Source organism: Zeugodacus cucurbitae, chromosome 6 (assembly GCF_028554725.1).
Source record: "Zeugodacus cucurbitae isolate PBARC_wt_2022May chromosome 6, idZeuCucr1.2, whole genome shotgun sequence".
NCBI classification, from domain to species: Eukaryota; Metazoa; Arthropoda; class Insecta; order Diptera; family Tephritidae; genus Zeugodacus; species Zeugodacus cucurbitae.
The window spans coordinates 42,837,595-42,860,241 of record NC_071671.1 but is presented as its reverse complement, the minus strand read 5'-3'; the positions used below and the strand labels follow the sequence as shown (position 1 = coordinate 42,860,241).

At 37.5% G+C, this 22,647-nt stretch overlaps 1 protein-coding gene across 1 annotated transcript; it reads right to left on the bottom strand.

Moving 5' to 3' along the window:
- Positions 1-6,961: 6,961 nt before the first annotated feature.
- On the bottom strand, positions 6,962-21,501 carry LOC105216073 (uncharacterized). The gene is made up of 5 exons (XM_011190351.3): positions 21,259-21,501; positions 21,118-21,176; positions 9,250-9,862; positions 9,039-9,113; positions 6,962-8,979 (listed from the first exon to the last, which is right to left on the bottom strand). Exons 2-5 carry the CDS (start codon positions 21,151-21,153, stop codon positions 7,550-7,552), a joined length of 2,154 nt encoding a protein of 717 aa, XP_011188653.2. The 5' UTR covers positions 21,154-21,176; positions 21,259-21,501; the 3' UTR covers positions 6,962-7,549.
- Positions 21,502-22,647: the final 1,146 nt, after the last annotated feature.

Sequence of the window (22,647 nt, the reverse complement as noted above, 5' to 3'; positions counted from 1 at the left end):
TTTCTTTCATTTTTGGACTGTATAAGGAAACGGACTGTAAAAGAAATGACTGCAGAAAGTTTGGTTAATATAGCTTTATTGGTTTGCAAGATATATACCATTTGGGGGCGGGGTCACGCCCACTTTTCCAAAAAAGTTACATTCAAATGTGCCCCTCCCTAATGCGATCCTTTGTTCCAAATTTTATTTTCATAACTTTATTTATGGCTTAGTTATAGCTCTTTATATGTTTTTGGTTATCGCCATTTTGTGGGCGTGGCAGTGGTCCGATTCCGCCCATCTTCAAACTTAACCTTCTTATGGTGCCAAGGAACACGTGTTCCAAGTTTCATTAAGATATCTCAATTTTTACTCAAGTTATCGCTTGCACGGACGGACAGACGGACAGACGGACGGACGGACAGACAGACATCCGGTTTTGAACTTTACTCGTCACCCTGATCACTTTGGTATATATAACCCTATATCTAACTCGTTTAGTTTTAGGACTTACAAACAACCGTTATGTGGACAAAACTATAATACTCTCTTAGCAACTTTTGTTGCGAGAGTATAAAAACAGGTGTATGTGCATGTTTTGCTTTAACAATATTTGTTATTCATTTCAAGTTTATTTGCCACACTCATTTCTCGTGCAACATAAGAACTGAAGATGCAAATAAGAAGGCTCAAACGACTGAAATGTGTGCGCATTCGGATTTTTATAACAAAAACGTGACAAAATCATAATGATCAAATGTCAATGGATAACAGTTTAGAAGAGTTTAGAGTAGTAGTGGTAAGTAAAGAGTAAAAAGCGGCTGAAAAATATATTTTACAGTAATTTATTTGGTTTACTATAAAGATTAAAGTGCATAAATTGCAATAATATTTAAATTTTTTATTAGTAAAATTAGTTTTAAATTAAATTGAAAATATAGGCATTCAGCATGTAAGTGATTCATAATACTCATCATTGCTTGACCTCTTATTGTAGTATAATTTTAACAAATATTATGATTTAGATAAAATTTCCCATGTATTTATATATGTATATATATTCGTAAATTCGTAACCGGCAGACGGTTTCATATTTGCAGAACATTTTGGCATTCTGATGACTTGGAACCGAGATGGTGGAGGCTATATGGCACTAGCTATGAACCAGATATGATTCTGAGAAATAGTAATGAATTTATATAACACTAAAAATGGTGAAAAGAAGCACCGAGGTACTTTGTAATGATTTTTTTTTCAAGGCAGAGAAATCATCCTTCATATAAAAATGTTAATAAATAAGTAGATTTAGACACCTTAAATAATCCGATCGCCATAGGTTAGTTAGATATTTAGTAATACATTTAATTTCTTAAGTCTGAAAAGGCAGCGATATCGTCTTAGAAAATATTATAGTTTTGTTGTGTAATCTGGCATTACTGGCAATGACAACTATTGTTCATTCATTATTCCTATTAGTGCGTGTCTACACTGTGTGTAATAACGTATAGTTGGACTCCACCCTTGACAACCGTATATACTCCTACATGCATCCACATGATAGGCTAACACATCCCACATATTTAAACACACGCTACTTGCAACACCAGTTATTTAAATAAAACGTCGATACTCTTCTCTGCCACAACACACGTATGAACATGCGCGAGATATGTATTACTACTATGCTATATACCCAGATATTTTTCTTTCTGTGAAGAGTGCATCGTTGTGGGTATTAAAGTGAGCGATAAACCTGAAAACTTTGAACTTTGCACTTTTCATGCAGCAAAATCAAAGCAAAGCAAAATTGTTTGTACTGCTGCTTTTTATTGCTGTATCGAATTGCACCAAATTATGAGGTAACTAAGCCAAACAAAGATGAACAAGTTTCAAATGCTACTCGTACATACATATGTACATATTTCTACTCATCGGCGTCTCCAGTTGACTTGTAACATTCTCGCTGATGAGTAGTTGGGGCATCTTCGTTTGGATCTCTACTTTTAAATCATAAAAAAGCAACAAATACCGTTTTAAAATTATATATCATGTAATATAAATTTTTTTTTGTGACCACATATTTGAATTGATACAATTAAATGCATGCGAAGCAATAAAATATAAGTGCATACTTGTTTGTATATTAGAATGATAAATGGAATGTAGAAGCAGAAATCATTTTTCAAAGATCGCCCATCTTAATAAGAATTTATATTAGAGTGGATCGATTATGTTGGCTTAAATTATTTTATAATTTAAACTATTGTTAGTTTAGTTATAACATCAAAACTTACAATATTCGTTTCATGTTTTTATCTTCTTCCATTTATTCTCAAGTCCTTAAAACTTTTGCTGTAACATACTTTAGAGGATCCCAAGAATTACCTCGTTCTGTACCGTTTGTCTGAAAGAACGAAACGAACGTAAGAAGTCTTTATTCCTTTCCTCCTTTATCACCAGCTCAAGAACTAAAATATATATACTTTTGAGAAATCGCAATTAAGAACACTGCTATTTAGTCTAAAGATAACGTTGTCCCACACCATCTATGGTACCAATTTCTTAACGATTCTTTCTGAGCATCTACTACTGCAACCAAATTGTTCAAACTAGATTAAAAACCAAAATATCTCATCTGTACAGCAATTACTCATTTATAACTCAGATTCTGATGTTGTTTAAGGTACCCCAATCAGTCCAGGTCTAGCCCATTTGTTGAAGTTGTGTTGTGAGCCTCAAATTAGGAATGTACACACATATACCATTTTGTATAGTTGGGAAACGAAAAAGCAAATTTCATTGTTTTCGGTTTCTACATTATAGTATAATATATATGCTTTTCTACATAATCAGAAAGGTATATGTGATTATATGTGATTAAAAATTAGATGTTATGTCTTTTATAGAACCAGACACTTAAGGAATTAATACTCCTAAATATTAGCTGTCATCGATTGGCTAACTGCTAGACAAGCTAATCGAACAAACTTTCTAAATTTCCATACGAACTGGCAGCACTGAAATCGAATTGTCTATACTTGGTCGCGCTGAACTCTTCAAACACCGTCCATGTCTTACGTTTTCTGCAACAAATTTTATTTTTATTAAAGTTTTTATTGAATAAATTCAATACAAAACAAGTAAGGAAGGGCTAAGTTCGGGTGTGACCTCGCAATTTATTTATTTAACTTCATTTATATTATATAATACACAATTTGACCCACATACTCGTCATATATATTGTATAAAGTCCATTGAAAGTTGGAAACCATAATATTAGGTTAGAAGCACGGAGGTCCTTGTGTTCGATATAAGGGGCCTTAAAAACCTATGGTCCGATTTCGGCGATTTTTAGAATGGGGCTGCATGGGGCTACGATATAAACATAGTATTTGTGCAAACTTCTGCACCGATATCTTCACTGGTGCTTACTTTATATGTATATTGTAATGTAAACGATTCAGATCGTCTTCAAAGTTCTGGTATATAGGAAGTAGGCGTGGTTGTGAAGCGATTTGGCCTATTTTCACAACATATCATTGGGATGTAAGGAAACTATTACAAACCAAGTTTCATGGAAATCGGTCGAGTAGTTCCTGAGATATGGTTTTTGACCCATAAGTGGGCGACACCACGCCCATTTTTTGTAAAAAAATCTGTGTGCATATTTCATCTGCCATTTCTTATGTGAAATTTAGTGTTTCTGACGTTTTTCGTTAGTAAGTTAACCCACTTTTAGTAATTTTCAACCTAACTTTTGTATGGGAGGTGGGCGTGGTTATGATCCGATTTCTTTCATTTTTGGACTGTATTAGGAAGTGGCTAAAAAAAACGACTGCAGAAAGTTTGGTTTATATAGCTCTATTGGTTTGCGAGATATGTACAAAAAACTTAGTAGGGGGCGGGGCCACGCCCACTTCCCCAAAAAAAATACATCCAAATATGCCCCTTCATATTGCGATCCTTCATACCAAATTTTATTTTTATAGCTTTATTTATGGCTTAGTTATGGCACTTTATGTGTTTTTGGTTTCCGCCTTTTTTTGTTTCAGTGGTCCGATTTTGCTCATTTTCGAAAGCAACCTTCCTATGGCGCCAAGAAATAAGTGTGCCAAGTTTCATCAAGATATCTTAAGTTTTACTCAAGTTACAGCTTGCACAGATGGACGGGCGGACGGACAGACAGACATTCGGATTTGAACTCCACTCTTCACCCTGATCACTTTGATATATATAACCCCATATCTAACTCGTTTAGTTTTGGGTGTTACAAACAACCGTTATGTGAACAAAACTATAATACTCTCTTTAGCAACATTTGTTGCGAGAGTATAAATACTTTCGAATTATCTTCGCCTGCCATCTTCAATTTCAAATTTGTGTATAACAATTTTTACTATTTTGACAGTAATTTGTCCTTTGAGCCGTTCACAATAGTAAAATGGTTATAAAATGTGTAAAGCAAAACTTGGTAGCACTCAGCAAGCAGCGATTGAATTTTTAATGAGGCATTCTCATACTCTCCTGCACATGTAAAATTTTTGACAGGCGAGCAGAGAAGTAAACAATCGATGGCAGCTATTATTATAAAAGTACAAAATGACTTTTCCATACCAACAATAAAATTGTCCTCCCTAATACACACACATACCCTAACAAACAATCATTGCATATCTGCTGGTTGCACTGCCCCATCATTCAGCTGTGCCTTACTGCTCTAGTGTAATTAACGGGCTTGTTCAACAGCATACCGGACTTGAGCCTCTTGAGTATCGCTTTTAACCACCTTCATTCACTATCGCTTGATTATAAATATAATACATTTATTGATCGTGCAATATAACAATTTTTGTTGCAATGTGTGGGAATCGGCGCCGGACCCGCAATTATCCGACTGTACTCCACAAATTAATATCTGACAACACATGGTCTGTTATTGTTGTTCTTGTGCTGCAATCAAATTAAATTTTATTGCAAATACCTCAAAGGCATTCGAACAAAGAAGGCTTTATTTGTGCAACTAATTGCTAATGATAGTTCTTAAAACTCTTATATTTTATTACTTAATGAAGATGGTACGCGTTTAAGAGGCTTAAGGCCACCTTGCATTTTCCTCTTATATGTACATATGTACGTATCAATACAAATCTTTCTAGCTTTTAAGTGCCAATTACTTGATTGATTTATGCGCAAAAAAGCTACATTTTAGAATTAGTTATTAATGACTTTCTGAATATAATACGGATACAGTTATTATTTTATTGTGATGGACGTTAACTAAAAATAAAGTTGGGCTCGTTTTTATTTGCTAAGAAGTGCTGAGATCATGATATTTATAAGGTAGGTAGGTAGGAAAAATGGATGTCTCACGACGCACTTAGGCCTTTGGGGCCTATTGTGACCCCACCGGGACTATAATCCGCTCACACTAGCATGTCCTCTCTGAACCATCCTGTGGTATTGATAAACTTGCTCAATTCAACAAGTTTTATAACTGAAACATCGGAGACGTCGTCAAGAAAATCATATCCGATTGTTGTTTTTCTTTTCCGGTGCAAGGCCTTGCTTACTTACTCCTCCTCTTCTACTTCTTGGCAGCTTTTACAATGGTCATTGTATGGTGTTCCCAGGCCACTGATATGCCTACCTATTAGACAGTGACCTGTTAGCACTCCTACTAGAGCTCTAAATCGTTTCTTTTAAATTGCGACCTTTACTCCATTACGGCCACGTTTGTCTGCTTGTTGAACATGTGAGTGTTTGTTTCCACCGAGACTCGGCAATGTCCATGACATATTTATCGATTAAATATCTACGTGTGGCCAGAGGCATATATATTCCCTGTTTATCGGAAATTATTTGTAAGATGGTACCCAGGCTGGCTAGTTCATCCCCTACACAGTTTCCCGGAATGTCGCTGTGTCCTGAACCCATTACAGGTTTGAAGTACCAATAAAATCTCATGTCAATCTTTTACAATCATTGGTGTGCTTACTGGTCATTGCCCAATGGGCATACACACAGTGAGACTGGAGATCAAGTCAGACTCTAGTTGCCAAATCTGTTTGGAGGAAGGCGAACAGGAATCATCTAAGCACTTCCTCCTTCAATATCCAGCATTCTCCAGACTTAGGTTAAAGCACCTCGGTAGGCATATATTCGGCGAACCCAGCGAAGTGACTGGAATCGGCATTAGCCGACTTAAGAACTATATTACACAGTCCAAGCGCTTTGTCGCATCATACGTGTCTTAGTGATCCGTTAGGAGTTTTCCGGGTGTCACAATGGACAGTCGAATCTGTCTAAGTGAGATTCTCTGCATCTGCGGAAATCTACCCCTAAACCTATCCTATCATATATAAAATTGGTCGTTAAGATAAACGACAAAATTTCCCTTGCGATTCGGTCCAAGGGGCCAATTCTATTCGGTAAAAAATTGAGTGATTTATAAGTACATTGAATCATTTTAATACCGGTTTCTGAAGATACCTTGAAATTCGTTGTTTCTTAGTACTTATCTGCGTTCATCCCATTTGTAAATGTATAATGTTACTCTCGTTTTTATCAGCATTTCATAGAATACTATATATGAACAAATAATGAGCAAAGCAACTAAAACCAGGATGGAAATATGTAGATTTGATGAATGTTATTAACGCTAAAGTGTAATCAATGCTCGTCAACTTTATATAAGATCGTTATAAAGGACGCAACAATAACATACCACCTTACTCTTTAGTCGCGGACTCTAGACTAAATATTGAATTTTGAGGAACTATTTTCAATAAATGTTGGAATTGTTTATCAGTTCTGGGTGTTCACAGAATTATAGTCTCTTCGTTAATTCTAACCTTTCCAGCTTCTTAAATATTGTGTTTGATACCATGAGCTACAACTTAAACAGTTTTAGTTGCTTTACGAGACCCTACAATCCAGGATGAGATTCTAAATACTTAAAAAAACACCAGAAAGAAGAGGACTATTTAATTTTTCGAACATGGTTTTATTCGTTCATTTACACTTCTTGTTTTTCCTAAATACGAGTACATAGAAAGCATTATAATTAAAAAGAGAAAGACAAAAGTTATGTTAACACAAATGTGAAACGGAAATTAAACTTCAAACATATACTTATTTATATACATAAAATATTTAGCTTTAACATTCACAGAGAAAATTACAATTTGATAACGGTAAGTTCTTTCGTCTTCTTCTTCTTCACTAGCCATTTAAAAATATTCACTTTCTTAAACAAATTATCATTATGGTTTATACAAATATTTATGTACACAAGTTTGGAAATAGTAAGTTAGAATGTGTGCATTGCAGATGGATTTAATTAACAGATGATGTGAACATACGAGTGTTTGAGAAAAGCAGTATTAGCTTGCGAAAATAAATTAACGCTAAAGAGGCACATTTGGTCGGTAAGGACCTAAATTTCCTGTCGCAACTTCAAGTAACAGCGCACTTATGAGTATTTAGGTGTATTATGGGCAGCGTATTTTGGAATAGCGTTAGCGTATTGTGGAGGGCGATCGTCTCGAGGTTTGACAACAGCTCTGACATATTAGTAATTATAGCCGGTTTGAGGATTGAATTCACCACTCCCATGCCGTCCGGGAGCACCACCTGGTCCACCACCGGGAGCGCCACCTGTAGCTGGTGGAACGTACTGTGCACCAGGTCCGCCAGGTCCACCGCGACCACCACCGAAACCACCAGCGCCAGCGCCAGGGCCACCACCGCCGCGTCCACCGGGACCACCAGCACCGCCTCCAAAACCGGGTGCACCGCCAGCACCACCTGGTCCACGACCGCCAGCACCGCCACCAAATCCAGGCGCACCAGCACCTCCACCATAACCGCCTTGTCCACCGGCACCGCCAGTTCCACGACCCCCACCTGCACCAGGAGCACCACCGGCACCTGGACCACCGCCATAACCACCAGCTCCAGGACCTCCAGCACCACGACCACCAGCACCGCCGCCAAAACCGGGTGCACCACCACCACCAGGGCCTCCACCATAACCTCCTTGACCACCGGCTCCACCTGTACCACGACCTCCAGCTCCACCGCCAAATCCAGGCGCACCACCTCCGGTTCCAGGTCTTCCGGCACCACCACCAAAACCAGGTGCACCACCAGCACCGGGACCACCTCCATAACCACCAGCTCCAGAACTTCCAGCACCACGACCACCAGCACCGCCTCCAAAACCGGGAGCACCACCCGCACCAGGTCCACCAGCACCAGGGCCTCCAGCGCCGCGACCGCCTGCACCACCACCAAAGCCAGGCGCTCCTCCAGCTCCAGCACCACCTGGTCCACCAGGGCCATAGTTATATCCGCCAGCACCTCCGCCTGCACCTCCAGCACCACGACCACCTCCTGCTCCACCACCAAAGCCACCCGCTCCTGGTCCGCCGGGTCCACGTCCGCCTGGACCACCGGCACCACCTCCAAAACCAGGTGCGCCGCCAGCTCCGGGACTACCGCCAAAGCCTGGTGCTCCACCCGTTCCTGGACCACCGCCATATCCCGGTGCGCCGCCTGCTCCACGACCACCTGCTCCACCACCAAAACCTGGAGCACCACCAGTACCTGGACCACCTCCGTAACCTGGTGCACCTCCTGCTCCACGACCTCCACCTGCTCCACCACCGAAACCTGGAGCACCACCAGCACCTGGACCACCTCCATAACCTGGTGCGCCTCCTGGTCCACGACCGCCAGCTCCACCACCAAAACCTGGTGCTCCACCCGTTCCTGGACCACCGCCATATCCCGGTGCGCCGCCTGCTCCACGACCACCTGCTCCACCACCAAAACCTGGAGCACCACCAGTACCTGGACCACCTCCATAACCTGGTGCGCCTCCTGCTCCACGACCGCCGGCTCCACCACCAAAACCTGGTGCACCACCAGTACCACGTCCGCCAGCGCCGCCACCGAAACCTGGTGCACCACCAGCTCCAGGTCCGCCACCATATCCACCTGAGAAGATACATGAATTATTTTAATGTTATTAACTGCTTTTCTTCTCAGCAACATACCACCAGTACCAGTACCGCCACGTCCAGCACCACCATAACCGCCTGCTCCAGAGCCACCACCTGCGCCGCCGTAAGCTAACAAGTACACCATAAGAATTAAACAGTTAAAAACTTCAAGCACTATTCACAATACACATGCACATAAAATATTAATAAATAATTCTATTTTAATTTTTTATATCACACTTAAATCATGTGACAGCTAACTCACCACCAGCTCCAGTACCAGGTCCGCCGGTATAACCACCGCCAGGTGCTGCTGAGATACCTTGTGCCGCCAAAGCCTTAGCGATCTCTTCAGGAATCGGTGGTGGTGTTGGCAAAGCATCACCGGATGGTTGGAAACCATTCTCATCAGCAAGATATGAAATTTCGACCAGTTGACCCTCCGGATTTGTGTACGAATACGAACCCATTACAGAGGCAATTTCATTTTCGGAGCCCTTATTTTTTACAGTACCCTCCTCTTCTGCCTTAATGCCATTGCCGGTCTCGTAACTAAAGCGATAGTTGCCATCGCCGTCATTCTCATTGACGAATGACAATATCGGTATTGGTGGACCGGAAGGTTGTGCAGGTCCTGAGGGACCAGGACGACCGCCACCACCGAAACCACCACCGGGTGCGCTACCGCCACCAAATCCACCGCCTATGGGGCGACTAGGCCCACCAGCGCCGGAAAAGCCACCCAGACCGAAATTACTGCCGCCAGGACCTTGCAGACCGGGTCCGCCACCCGCGCTGGCTGCACTTGCCGGTGGAGGGAGATATTTGTTGTCCAGCCGTGCGCTGCGCGCTACGGCCAATAGCGTGATGAAGAGCAGCTGGAATTGAAAGGGAAAATTTAACTCAATACATGAAAATATAAATAGAAATATAAATAGAAGTGACAGTTGTCGTAATTTCCAAAAATTATTAAGTGAAATACATAATATGGTTCTAGAGGAATCGTTGCCAATTTCTAATCAAATCCATTTGATAATATTCAAACCTCTCTAAATTCATATTTTCTTTAACTAAATTTTCTTAGTACCGAGATTGATTTGAGTCACTTCGTAATATTTAAACAAACTAAGCTCCAAGAAGGCCTCTTTGCTATAAATACCTGCTCTCACAGCAGATAACTGTCTATATAATTTACAAATTCTCACATTTCGTAAACGAAAAACAAGCGAAAACCTGAAAAATTAAGTCATCAGTAGCATCTTTTCAACAAGAGCAACAACAAGCGGCCAATCAACGTCACCAGCAACACTTCGATGATCATTAGCAATAAAGTGAAGGGAAACTGCGCGCACCAAAAGGCGAAAAATATCAAATAAATGAAATCAAATTAAATCAAGCATAGCACTGCGAAGGCATATAAACAGGCAGACAGTCTTTCTGAGACGATAAATAATATGTTGCTTTGTGTATATAAATATATGCATTTTCGCCAGTTTCGCTTAGTGTGCGACTAGTGGGTCAGCCAGCAAATGAGTGTGAACCGAAAGCTACTGCATAGCATATTGCTAAATAAAATATGGTGGCAAGCTAAAACAACAAAAATGCAAAAAAAAACTAACAACAGCAATAACAACACATAAGCTTAGTTTATTGGTGGCATCTTCAAATGCGAGTTAGTTTCATAGCAACACTCCTATTTTTAGCGAAGACTGCATGTTAATATGTTTGCATGCGTGTATGTATTTGTGTGTTTAGTTGATTCCATATGCATATGCCTGCACTGAACTTATGGCAATTCGTTCGACCGATTCAAATAATTGTCAATTGCAGCTTAAAATGGGAGGTAGGTCAGTAACAAAAGCGGCGCTGCAACAAACCGAAGCAACAACAATGCCACACAACCAAAGTCAATACTAACGATGCAACATTACATTAATGCCTGTGCAGTGTTAATATATTGTTATATACATATATACAAAACTGTGAATGAATGAACGCCTAACTGCGACATGTTGCGCCGCATCAGCAGTCGCCAGGTTGCGCATACGTAGTGGCAGCCGTCAATGAGCGGCAATTGTCTGCATGAGAAATGAGTTTGGTTGCAAGTCTGGGATTACGGTAATTTTTATTTATTTATTTATTATTTCTGTTAAGTGGAAAACACGCTGTGGAATTTCTTCTTTGTCGCTGCTTTTGCTTGTTTGGTTTTTCTTGTTTTGTTGTAATAGTCATTTCATGCATCTTCTCACGTTTTTGATTTACTTAGATGCGCTGCTTTTATTGCAACTGTGCTTTGCGGCATCATAAACTTAAAATTTTATGCCAAGATCTTTCGGCAAAGATTTATGTTTGGATGCGCTGCTAGTAACTAAGTGTTTCCCCTTGGTTGCTGTTGGCTGTTAGCGGTTGTGATTGTTGTTGTTGCCACAAATAGTTTTGCTTTATGTGTGTTCAGTTTTTTATACTTCGCCATAACTTGAGGCAAGCCATTTGCGATTTTTTTCTTATTTGAGATTTTTTCAAATGTTTTTTTATTTTTTTTTTTCATTTTTAAATTTTTTTTTAATTTTATTTTTATTTTTTTTGCTCTTTTTTTGTGCCACATCGTTGCACCTTCTAAAAATCGTTCTTTGACATTTATTGCTCAGCGCCAGCACTGACTGTCCATCTCTATCGCGCTCAACCTCAACCGCGTAGCTGTTTGTTTCTTTTGTCTGTCAAGTTTGGTTTACAACTGCGCCAGAGTCATCATTCAAACGCTCAACTATGGTGGCAGCAACAACAAAACCCACATAACACACATCTATGTATATGTATATGCAAGTGTGTGTTTCTCGTTTTGGTTGCATGCTTGGCAAAAATTACTTCGTACCACGAACGTGCTGCAGAAAATTATGATAAGTAGTTGTACATATGTACATATATATGTGTCTGTAGATAAGCGTTTGCCAAGTGGTTTTATTTAAACGCAACTTTAAGTTATCTTTAATGGTAAATGTTAAGTGGCATTTATGTGGTTTTGAAGTGTCAAGTTGAAGTTTGTTTTATAGTGTGCACAGGAAAGAAGACAAAACAGTTGTTGCACTTTGTTTTTGTACCATATTATCGCACTTGGCGCTGTTAACTAGCTTTTGTTTGAATTATTATTATTATTTATTGTTTTTTAAAGATATCTTGGTGTAGACAAAATAATTTTACTGTTATTCTTCCGTGTCAGGTAATTAACTGCATAATTTATGTTTAGTGCTGCATTTAGACCAACATAGCTATACTTATATGACAAGTGGCAAATGTTTACATAAAAATTTATTTTTTATTTTATTAAGTTATGTAGAAAAAATTTAAATAATTCCTACGACTAATTTCTTATCATTTGATCCAGATACAGTCCACTTGATTAGAGGAACTAATTTTTATGGAAGAAAATGTCGATTACAACTACTATATTTGCTCTAGCAACAAATCTGTTTTTGATTATTCAAAAGAGAACTGTGCTTTATTATTCCAGTTAACGGTATTTTGTAACTGTAAAGCGTGTAACTGTAAAGCCTTAAAGAAGGTTAAATATCATTACAGAGTTCAGAAATTTCGGGGTTCCTTAAAGAAGATTGAGCCTTTTCATTATAAATATATGTATCTGAGATCACCTGCATCAGCATATGAAAAATATAATATGACTATAAGAAATACTTGAATCTTGAATATCAAATTTATAAATAGGCATTTTTTGAGTCTTTAATCGTCATTTAGGATCTTCCGGTTTGAAGCAAAATATTGCTGAAGTATTATATTTTACTGAAGGTGTGAATTTGCATCGGTCAGTAGTTGAGTATGGATTTTATGCCTTATATCCATATATAATCCTCTTTTTATCTTCACTAGTACTTACTTTATATATTGTAAACTAAACGATTCAGATTGTCTTCAAAGTTCTGGTATATAGGAAGTAGGCGTGGTTGTGAAGCGATTTGGCCTATTTTCACAATATATCATTGGGATGTAAGTAAACTATTACAAATCATTGAAATCGGTCGGGTAGTTCCTGAGATATGGTTTTTGACCCATAAATGGGCGACGCCACGCCCATTTTCCATTTTGTAAAAAAAATCTGAGTGCAGATTCCATCCGCCATTTCTTGTGTGAAATTTAGTGTTTCTGTCGTTTTTCGTTAGTGAGTTAACCCACTTTTAGTAATTTTCAACCTAACTTTTGCATGGGAGGTGGGTGTGGTTATGATCCGATTTCTTTCATTTTTGGACTGTATTAGAAAGTGGCTAAAAAAACGACTGCAGAAAGTTTGGTTTATATAGCTCTATTGGTTTGCGAGATATATACAAAAAACTTAGTTGGAGGCGGGGCCACGCCCACTTCCCCAAAAAAATTACATCCAAATATGCCCCTTCATAGTACGATCCTTCATACCAAATTTTATTTTTATAGCTTTATTTATGGCTTAGTTATGGCACTTTATGTGTTTTCGGTTTTCGCCATTTTGTGGGCGTGGCAGTGGTCCGATTTTGCTCATTTTCGAAAGCAACCTTCCTATGGTGCCAAGAAATAAGTATGCCAAGTTTCATCAACATATCTTAATTTTTACTCAAGTTACAGCTTGGACAGACGGACGGGCGGACGGACAGACAGACATTCGGATTTGAACTCCACTCTTCACCCTGATCACTTTGGTAAATATAACCCTTTATCTAACTCGTTTAGTTTTGGGTGTTACAAACAACCGTTATGTGAACAAAACTATAATACTCTTAGCAACTTTTGTTGCGAGAGTATAAAAATCATGATTTTTGTTAGTGTAAAAATCATTAAATTGAGAACACTAAAATCTCGAATTCACTGACACCGAATCAGACAGCTTTTAGAAGCGATAAAAGCTCTAAAAAGCTTAAAATTGTTTGCGATATGATCTCGACTTTCTGGGTTGTAGTTTTGCTCCTGTGGTTTTCACTAAAGCGACTAATAATACATACAAGCAGCTATTTGATATTTTATATTCGGTCCCAATGAAAGCAACGTCTAATATATTTGTATACAAGTCGTATAAACACTCATTTGTCATAGGGAAATGTTTCAAATACTTGTCTTGTTGCCTTGTCTTTGACGTCTCAGTTCGCTCAGTTCCAGGCAGTTTAAACCCTAATTTCAAAATTATCTAAAAGAAAATACGAACTGCATGAACAAATCCGCAAACAATATTCAGACAAATAATTAAATTTTTCTACAAAACAAAATTAAATATAACAGTTTACTAAGTCTCTAGCTAATATTAGGATAAGCTCAAAGATCATATTTAACGCAAAATGTCCAATTAAATTTCTGAGGTTGTATAATAATATTTAAATTTTTTTTTACATTCCGCTTAACATTATTAGTTTGAAGAACAGTTTGGGCGGCTAAAACTAATTAAGAAAATTTTATATTTTATTTTAGTACCAACTATTTGCCGACCCGCCAAATCACTTTTTCTCCTGACAGCGCCCACTCAGCGCGTCAACTTTAAGAAAATAAACGATTTCACCACTTTTTACTTACTGACAGTCGCTGCCATGTCAGGCACGTTAATTATGCTTCTGAAATTATTTCGTAAATTGCTCAAATTGTAAAAAAATGTGCACACTTTGATTGAAACTTCATGCAAACTAAATCCGCTTATTGCAATTCAATTAACTACAAGCAATTAGCACTCGAAAGATGACTCAATGACTCAATATGCAGTTGAGCAGCTTAACTATTACTTATCAGCATTTAATTAATAATTATAGTATGCTGTAAGATTAATCGACGTCGAACTAAAAATAGCCGGCGATTAACTAACAAGCAATGCGGTTTTTAATTATTTAAAGCATATGCTGTCACTATTTACAGCATCATCAGCGGCAAATGTCAGTTCCGTCATAAAATTCTGCAACTCGGCTGTCATAAAATGAATCCCACACCAGCATAACGGTGTGTTAATGCATGTTTGTTATGTATAACTGGTGTGCAACATTGTCAACATTTCGTATGAAGACGAGTGAACTCGTGGAAAATAGGCTAACCCCCCAAACGCAAAGAGGTGAGAGCATCAAAAAGTGTCCAAAAAACAACAACAACAAATGTATAATAATAACAATAAAAAGTAATGTGGTTTAAATAGTTGACATTTGCCAGCGGCAACAAACAAGTGGCATGACAACTTAGCGCTGCAACAATATACATCTGTTTGTATGTGTGTGTGTGTGTGAAATGCCATCGCATACAAGATAGCGTGCAACTATGTACTTGCAACAAAGATGTGTCTGAACATTTGCGGCGCTGCAAGTATTTGCATGCGGCAATATTTGCGACAGAACAAAGGGGCATCGCGCGGCTACGCCTGTGCCCGGCGGCGCAAATGTCGATTACAACTACTATATTTGCTCTAGCAACAAATCTGTTTTTGATTATTCAAAAGAGAACTGTGCTTTATTATTCCAGTTAACGGTATTTTGTAACTGTAAAGCGTGTAACTGTAAAGCCTTAAAGAAGGTTAAATATCATTACAGAGTTCAGAAATTTCGGGGTTCCTTAAAGAAGATTGAGCCTTTTCATTATAAATATATGTATCTGAGATCACCTGCATCAGCATATGAAAAATATAATATGACTATAAGAAATACTTGAATCTTGAATATCAAATTTATAAATAGGCATTTTTTGAGTCTTTAATCGTCATTTAGGATCTTCCGGTTTGAAGCAAAATATTGCTGAAGTATTATATTTTACTGAAGGTGTGAATTTGCATCGGTCAGTAGTTGAGTATGGATTTTATGCCTTATATCCATATATAATCCTCTTTTTATCTTCACTAGTACTTACTTTATATATTGTAAACTAAACGATTCAGATTGTCTTCAAAGTTCTGGTATATAGGAAGTAGGCGTGGTTGTGAAGCGATTTGGCCTATTTTCACAATATATCATTGGGATGTAAGTAAACTATTACAAATCATTGAAATCGGTCGGGTAGTTCCTGAGATATGGTTTTTGACCCATAAATGGGCGACGCCACGCCCATTTTCCATTTTGTAAAAAAAATCTGAGTGCAGATTCCATCCGCCATTTCTTGTGTGAAATTTAGTGTTTCTGTCGTTTTTCGTTAGTGAGTTAACCCACTTTTAGTAATTTTCAACCTAACTTTTGCATGGGAGGTGGGTGTGGTTATGATCCGATTTCTTTCATTTTTGGACTGTATTAGAAAGTGGCTAAAAAAACGACTGCAGAAAGTTTGGTTTATATAGCTCTATTGGTTTGCGAGATATATACAAAAAACTTAGTTGGAGGCGGGGCCACGCCCACTTCCCCAAAAAAATTACATCCAAATATGCCCCTTCATAGTACGATCCTTCATACCAAATTTTATTTTTATAGCTTTATTTATGGCTTAGTTATGGCACTTTATGTGTTTTCGGTTTTCGCCATTTTGTGGGCGTGGCAGTGGTCCGATTTTGCTCATTTTCGAAAGCAACCTTCCTATGGTGCCAAGAAATAAGTATGCCAAGTTTCATCAACATATCTTAATTTTTACTCAAGTTACAGCTTGGACAGACGGACGGGCGGACGGACAGACAGACATTCGGATTTGAACTCCACTCTTCACCCTGATCACTTTGGTAAATATAACCCTTTATCTAACTCGTTTAGTTTTGGGTGTTACAAACAACCGTTATGTGAACAAAACTATAATACTCTTAGCAACTTTTGTTGCGAGAGTATAAAAATCATGATTTTTGTTAGTGTAAAAATCATTAAATTGAGAACACTAAAATCTCGAATTCACTGACACCGAATCAGACAGCTTTTAGAAGCGATAAAAGCTCTAAAAAGCTTAAAATTGTTTGCGATATGATCTCGACTTTCTGGGTTGTAGTTTTGCTCCTGTGGTTTTCACTAAAGCGACTAATAATACATACAAGCAGCTATTTGATATTTTATATTCGGTCCCAATGAAAGCAACGTCTAATATATTTGTATACAAGTCGTATAAACACTCATTTGTCATAGGGAAATGTTTCAAATACTTGTCTTGTTGCCTTGTCTTTGACGTCTCAGTTCGCTCAGTTCCAGGCAGTTTAAACCCTAATTTCAAAATTATCTAAAAGAAAATACGAACTGCATGAACAAATCCGCAAACAATATTCAGACAAATAATTAAATTTTTCTACAAAACAAAATTAAATATAACAGTTTACTAAGTCTCTAGCTAATATTAGGATAAGCTCAAAGATCATATTTAACGCAAAATGTCCAATTAAATTTCTGAGGTTGTATAATAATATTTAAATTTTTTTTTACATTCCGCTTAACATTATTAGTTTGAAGAACAGTTTGGGCGGCTAAAACTAATTAAGAAAATTTTATATTTTATTTTAGTACCAACTATTTGCCGACCCGCCAAATCACTTTTTCTCCTGACAGCGCCCACTCAGCGCGTCAACTTTAAGAAAATAAACGATTTCACCACTTTTTACTTACTGACAGTCGCTGCCATGTCAGGCACGTTAATTATGCTTCTGAAATTATTTCGTAAATTGCTCAAATTGTAAAAAAATGTGCACACTTTGATTGAAACTTCATGCAAACTAAATCCGCTTATTGCAATTCAATTAACTACAAGCAATTAGCACTCGAAAGATGACTCAATGACTCAATATGCAGTTGAGCAGCTTAACTATTACTTATCAGCATTTAATTAATAATTATAGTATGCTGTAAGATTAATCGACGTCGAACTAAAAATAGCCGGCGATTAACTAACAAGCAATGCGGTTTTTAATTATTTAAAGCATATGCTGTCACTATTTACAGCATCATCAGCGGCAAATGTCAGTTCCGTCATAAAATTCTGCAACTCGGCTGTCATAAAATGAATCCCACACCAGCATAACGGTGTGTTAATGCATGTTTGTTATGTATAACTGGTGTGCAACATTGTCAACATTTCGTATGAAGACGAGTGAACTCGTGGAAAATAGGCTAACCCCCCAAACGCAAAGAGGTGAGAGCATCAAAAAGTGTCCAAAAAACAACAACAACAAATGTATAATAATAACAATAAAAAGTAATGTGGTTTAAATAGTTGACATTTGCCAGCGGCAACAAACAAGTGGCATGACAACTTAGCGCTGCAACAATATACATCTGTTTGTATGTGTGTGTGTGTGTGAAATGCCATCGCATACAAGATAGCGTGCAACTATGTACTTGCAACAAAGATGTGTCTGAACATTTGCGGCGCTGCAAGTATTTGCATGCGGCAATATTTGCGACAGAACAAAGGGGCATCGCGCGGCTACGCCTGTGCCCGGCGGCGCATCAATTTTACAATAACAACAAAAATGCAAAAATGAAAACGAAAATCGCTAAAGAAGCGCTGCATATTGCCAAAGCGACTAACAGCTGCAACAATTGCTGCACAAAGCGCATCCGTAACAGCAATCGCTACAAGAAAAATACGAAAATTAAATAAAAAAATAAAAATAAATTGAACATAAAAATCAAATAAAGCGCGGCAAGTTGCCGCGTTAGGGCAGCGCTGGCAACACATGAATCGTGACTAATTTTTGTTGCACTTCGACACACCAACGAAATACGAGCTGCTCTTAAAGACTCTTGCAGTACCGTTTTATTGCTGCTGGGTAGCGCATTTCATTCGTTGTTGTTGTTGGTTTTTTTACTCTGGGTTACTTCATATTCTTCGCAATGCACTTTCGGCCGATAGAGTTACAGATTAAGCCGAAAACGGCTTTTAATGGCCAATGCTGATGACCAACCCGAAACACGAATTACAACAACGAGTTTACAGTATTACTACCGTTATTAGTTAGTAAGAAATTGCATTACTTCAACGACTTAATCAACTTTTTGCGTGAGTGACATGTCATAGCCAAATCAAATTGTAACTAAACGCCTATTAATACGCCAAGTCTTCACTGTCTTCTCCTTCATTCTCTTCATCTTCCACACACTCTTCACCTTTAGGCGCTTCAATTTAGCGCGTGAATTTCATCAGTCGGAAATTCCGAAAAATTCCGATTGGGAAATGCAGTTCGCGTGTCTATTTTGACAGATGCTTTCGGAAGAGCACAAAAAGCAAAAACAAATAAAAAAGAATTGAGACGAATTACCAGCAACAATGTTGATCGATAAAAAATGTTTAAACCGCTAAATCAGCTAACCGACAAGCTGCCAACGGCAATCGCATTGCCAATCGCACGAGAATTTTAATTTATGCAAATCAAAGCTGACTAGCTACTATTACGGTATCTTCACTGCGCCGCTGTCAGAGTCACGTCTGCGTAGTGGGAGAAAATCGCTTGCTAAATGTGTAATTTATGCGAATGCTTGAGAATTTTCCATTAATACATATGCACATATACTATTTGTGTGCATCTACGGTGGCTTCCGAAAATGCTTTGTATGTGCTAGACACATGTTGCAGCAACATTTTACTGTAAGGCTGCTAGCAGCGTTGTTTGCTATACTTTTTTGTTGTTTATTTGTTATTTTTGCATGTGAAGTGAAGCATTTAGTGTGCGAATCGGAAATATCAGATTGATGGCATGACATTCTGAACTGATTGGTGGATCCGCGATCAAAGAAGTGCGGAAAAAATTACTCTTTTCATTTGCTTAGGTATGTAAATATATGATTATCAGTGATCTAAAAAGACATTAAATAGTTTGAAAATGAATTCTATAACAACAACAACATCAGAATGCTCTTTTATATGCTAAAGGGAAAATTTTTGACAATGTGAATTATACTAAATATTGCTTGGTTTCTAAAGATATAAATAAGTTAAACTCAAAGTTTGGAAATTTTTTAGCTTTTTTTTAAGAAATTTTGGTTTTATTTTAGGTTCTAAGTAAACTTAGTATGAATAAGATTTTTTCGGAGGCTAATTTAATGGAAATATTTAAAAAAATTATATGAAAATTATCTTTATTGGCCAAATCGATTCCTGTTTTCTGAGAATTAAATACCGTGCGGTACTTTTGGGACCACTAAGTATTTCAACAAAAAAAACTTGTTAATAATTAAAGTAGGAAGTAAACTATAAGTGAGCTTAATATTGATCATTACAATATGATATCCCACTATTACCACTGAAGACTCATCACAAACATCTTAAATATATTTTTGCTACTCTATACATTCTTAATGATAATGACTTTGTGGATTATATGAATATAAAACGGAGGATCAACTTTTTTGCATCTGTGAGAGTTTTTTATAGACAACATTGATCTTTTTAACTTGATGGGATATGGATTTTTAAAGAAAGAAATAATTGCATTATGGATAAAATATGTTGTTGGTCTTTCTTATATTTTGATACAATTTAATATTTTTTTGGAAAGAAAGAAATTTTGGGCAAAGCGCTTGGTGCGTTGTCTAGTGTTAAGAATGTGGTCTTCTAACAATTACCGTATTCCAAAACAAAAGTTTAACAGTTTTAATATGTTTGTAGAGCTATGAAAACATTTGTTGAAACTTTTCGGCGTAAAGCAGTTGCGTTTTTTTTATTAAAAAATCACAATAACATAAAGAATCTAAATTTGGACACTTTTTTCATTTTTCCATTTCTCTAACAAAATTTTTTTATTAAAAAAACTTGGAAATTGAATAAGAAATGTAGTTCTTGTTATGGTAATACTCTTCATTTTCTGTAAAATTTAGGAAAATTTCTTTTTTATATATATAGAATAGAGTTTGAATAGAGTTAAAAATAAGCATCAGAAATCAGTAATTATTTTTTAAATCAATTTAAAAAAAAAAAAACTACGGTAAATAATTTCCTCTAAAACCATTTTTTACGTTAAATGAATACATACATACATATGTCCGTCTTCGGTTTTATGATTATTGACATTATTTAAAAATAACTATTTTGAACGAAGTTTTTTTATAGATTTTTTTTAATTAAGTAAGTTTCACCACACGTAGGCATTATTGGTTTATATTCAAAACGTATGCATGTCCTGAGAAACTGTTTATTTGATGTTAATTTGCACTTTCCACAATTATGAAAACAAACACCATTCCAATTGAAAAGTAATCACACACAAACTTTTCTGTACTATTACAACTTTTATACTCACCACTCTCATTTTCAGCGTTGTTTGATAAATCCTCATACAAATAAACACTCTCGAGAAATCTAGAAACACCGCACAAAGAAAAAAATAAAATTTTATAAAAGTCCTTTTTTATCACAAAAATGGGAAAAATTCAACACACACCGTTTATATTGCGCACTCGAACTGCACTTTTTATGATTCTTAACTGCTTTTTCACACTTTGCTACGCACACAATAGACGTTGCTACACACTCGTTATATGTATATTCCTTATGCTTGCCGTTGGTGATCCTGTCCACAGCTGCCTCAACGCTAAACACTTTGGGATGATTTAGCGCAAAAATTCGTTTGGAGCCGCACACTTTGACTCCGATCTATTGTTCGCAATGATATGCTGTCAGTGACAAAAGTTCTCCGCCTTTTATACTTGTGTCGTGTGTTGAATGTTTGGCGCCAAATTGTAAATTGCAAATGCACTCGCAAACACACAAAACACAATCGAAAACACAAACCCCCCGATACACACACACACACACATACACAAACGCCCGTATTGACATGCATGTGCGCCAAAGAATCACATTGCGGCTGCGCAACACACACACGGGCGCTCAGTTGTTGCAGTGTTGCCAACTCATCTAACCGTTATTGTAAGCGCTAACATGTCTAGTTCGTCGGAGCGCCGCTGCCAATTTTGTCTACAACACCGGTATTTGCAATGAAAAATGTTTGTTATTGTATTTGCAATTACCGTAATATTTATAAGAACAACAAACGCCACGAGCAACTGCCAGCAGCAGTTGTAGGAGATGTTGTGCTGTTGTAGTGGCAAACATCATCACTAGCAAAGCCGCCGCTGCTGAGCCACGAAGGGTTGCGCTGAGCAACTCGTGCGCCGCGAGATGAGCAGCAGAAAGAGTAATAAGGAAAACAAAAACCGTTGGGATTAGTGTGTTAGTATGTCAGTGGAATCAAACCTTCGCAAACAATAACAAACCGACTGCGCTCGTGAGTTACCTAAAACACCAGCTAATGAGAAACGAAAGCATGAGCAAATGCAATGCCGCCGACGTCATCATTTATGCAGTAACTACATCTCATTTGCTTACTGACAGTCGACGATGTGCTCATCACCAAACAAACTTCGTAATTTCCTGGTAGCTTTGCATAAAAGTCATAATCAAGGAATGACATAGTTAGCATCCTCAGCTCAATCCTTATTATATCTGACCAAACTATGTAATTTAGAAGTATTTTAGAAATAGTTCTCGATATTTTGAAATCTTTATCAGATATTTGTAATTATCTTACTCTGAATATGTGTCATATTATATCATGGTAACCTAGAAATTATTAGAAGAAAAGAAAGAGTCAACGAATAGAGAAATTAGCTTCGCTGAAGCCGAAGAATTTGGTTAAACCAAAGTATGCCGATTTTAACAAAATCATACATATATTTCGCCCTTGGTTCTATCGATTATAGCAATCGAATGACCATTCTTCTTTGTTTGGGAAATAAAACGTTGCCTTAATTCCTCAGACGGTCTCAAT

Bases quoted from the DNA above. Each gene is read 5' to 3' on its own strand.
- LOC105216073 (XM_011190351.3), bottom strand. From the start codon at position 21,153: ATGAGGATTTATCAAACAACGCTGAAAATGAGAGTG. The intron at 9,114-9,249 runs GTGAGTTAGCTG...TGTACTTGTTAG, and splicing joins ACCTGGTACTGGAGCTGGTG to CTTACGGCGGCGCAGGTGGT. The intron at 8,980-9,038 runs GTATGTTGCTGA...GTATCTTCTCAG, and splicing joins TGGCGGTACTGGTACTGGTG to GTGGATATGGTGGCGGACCT.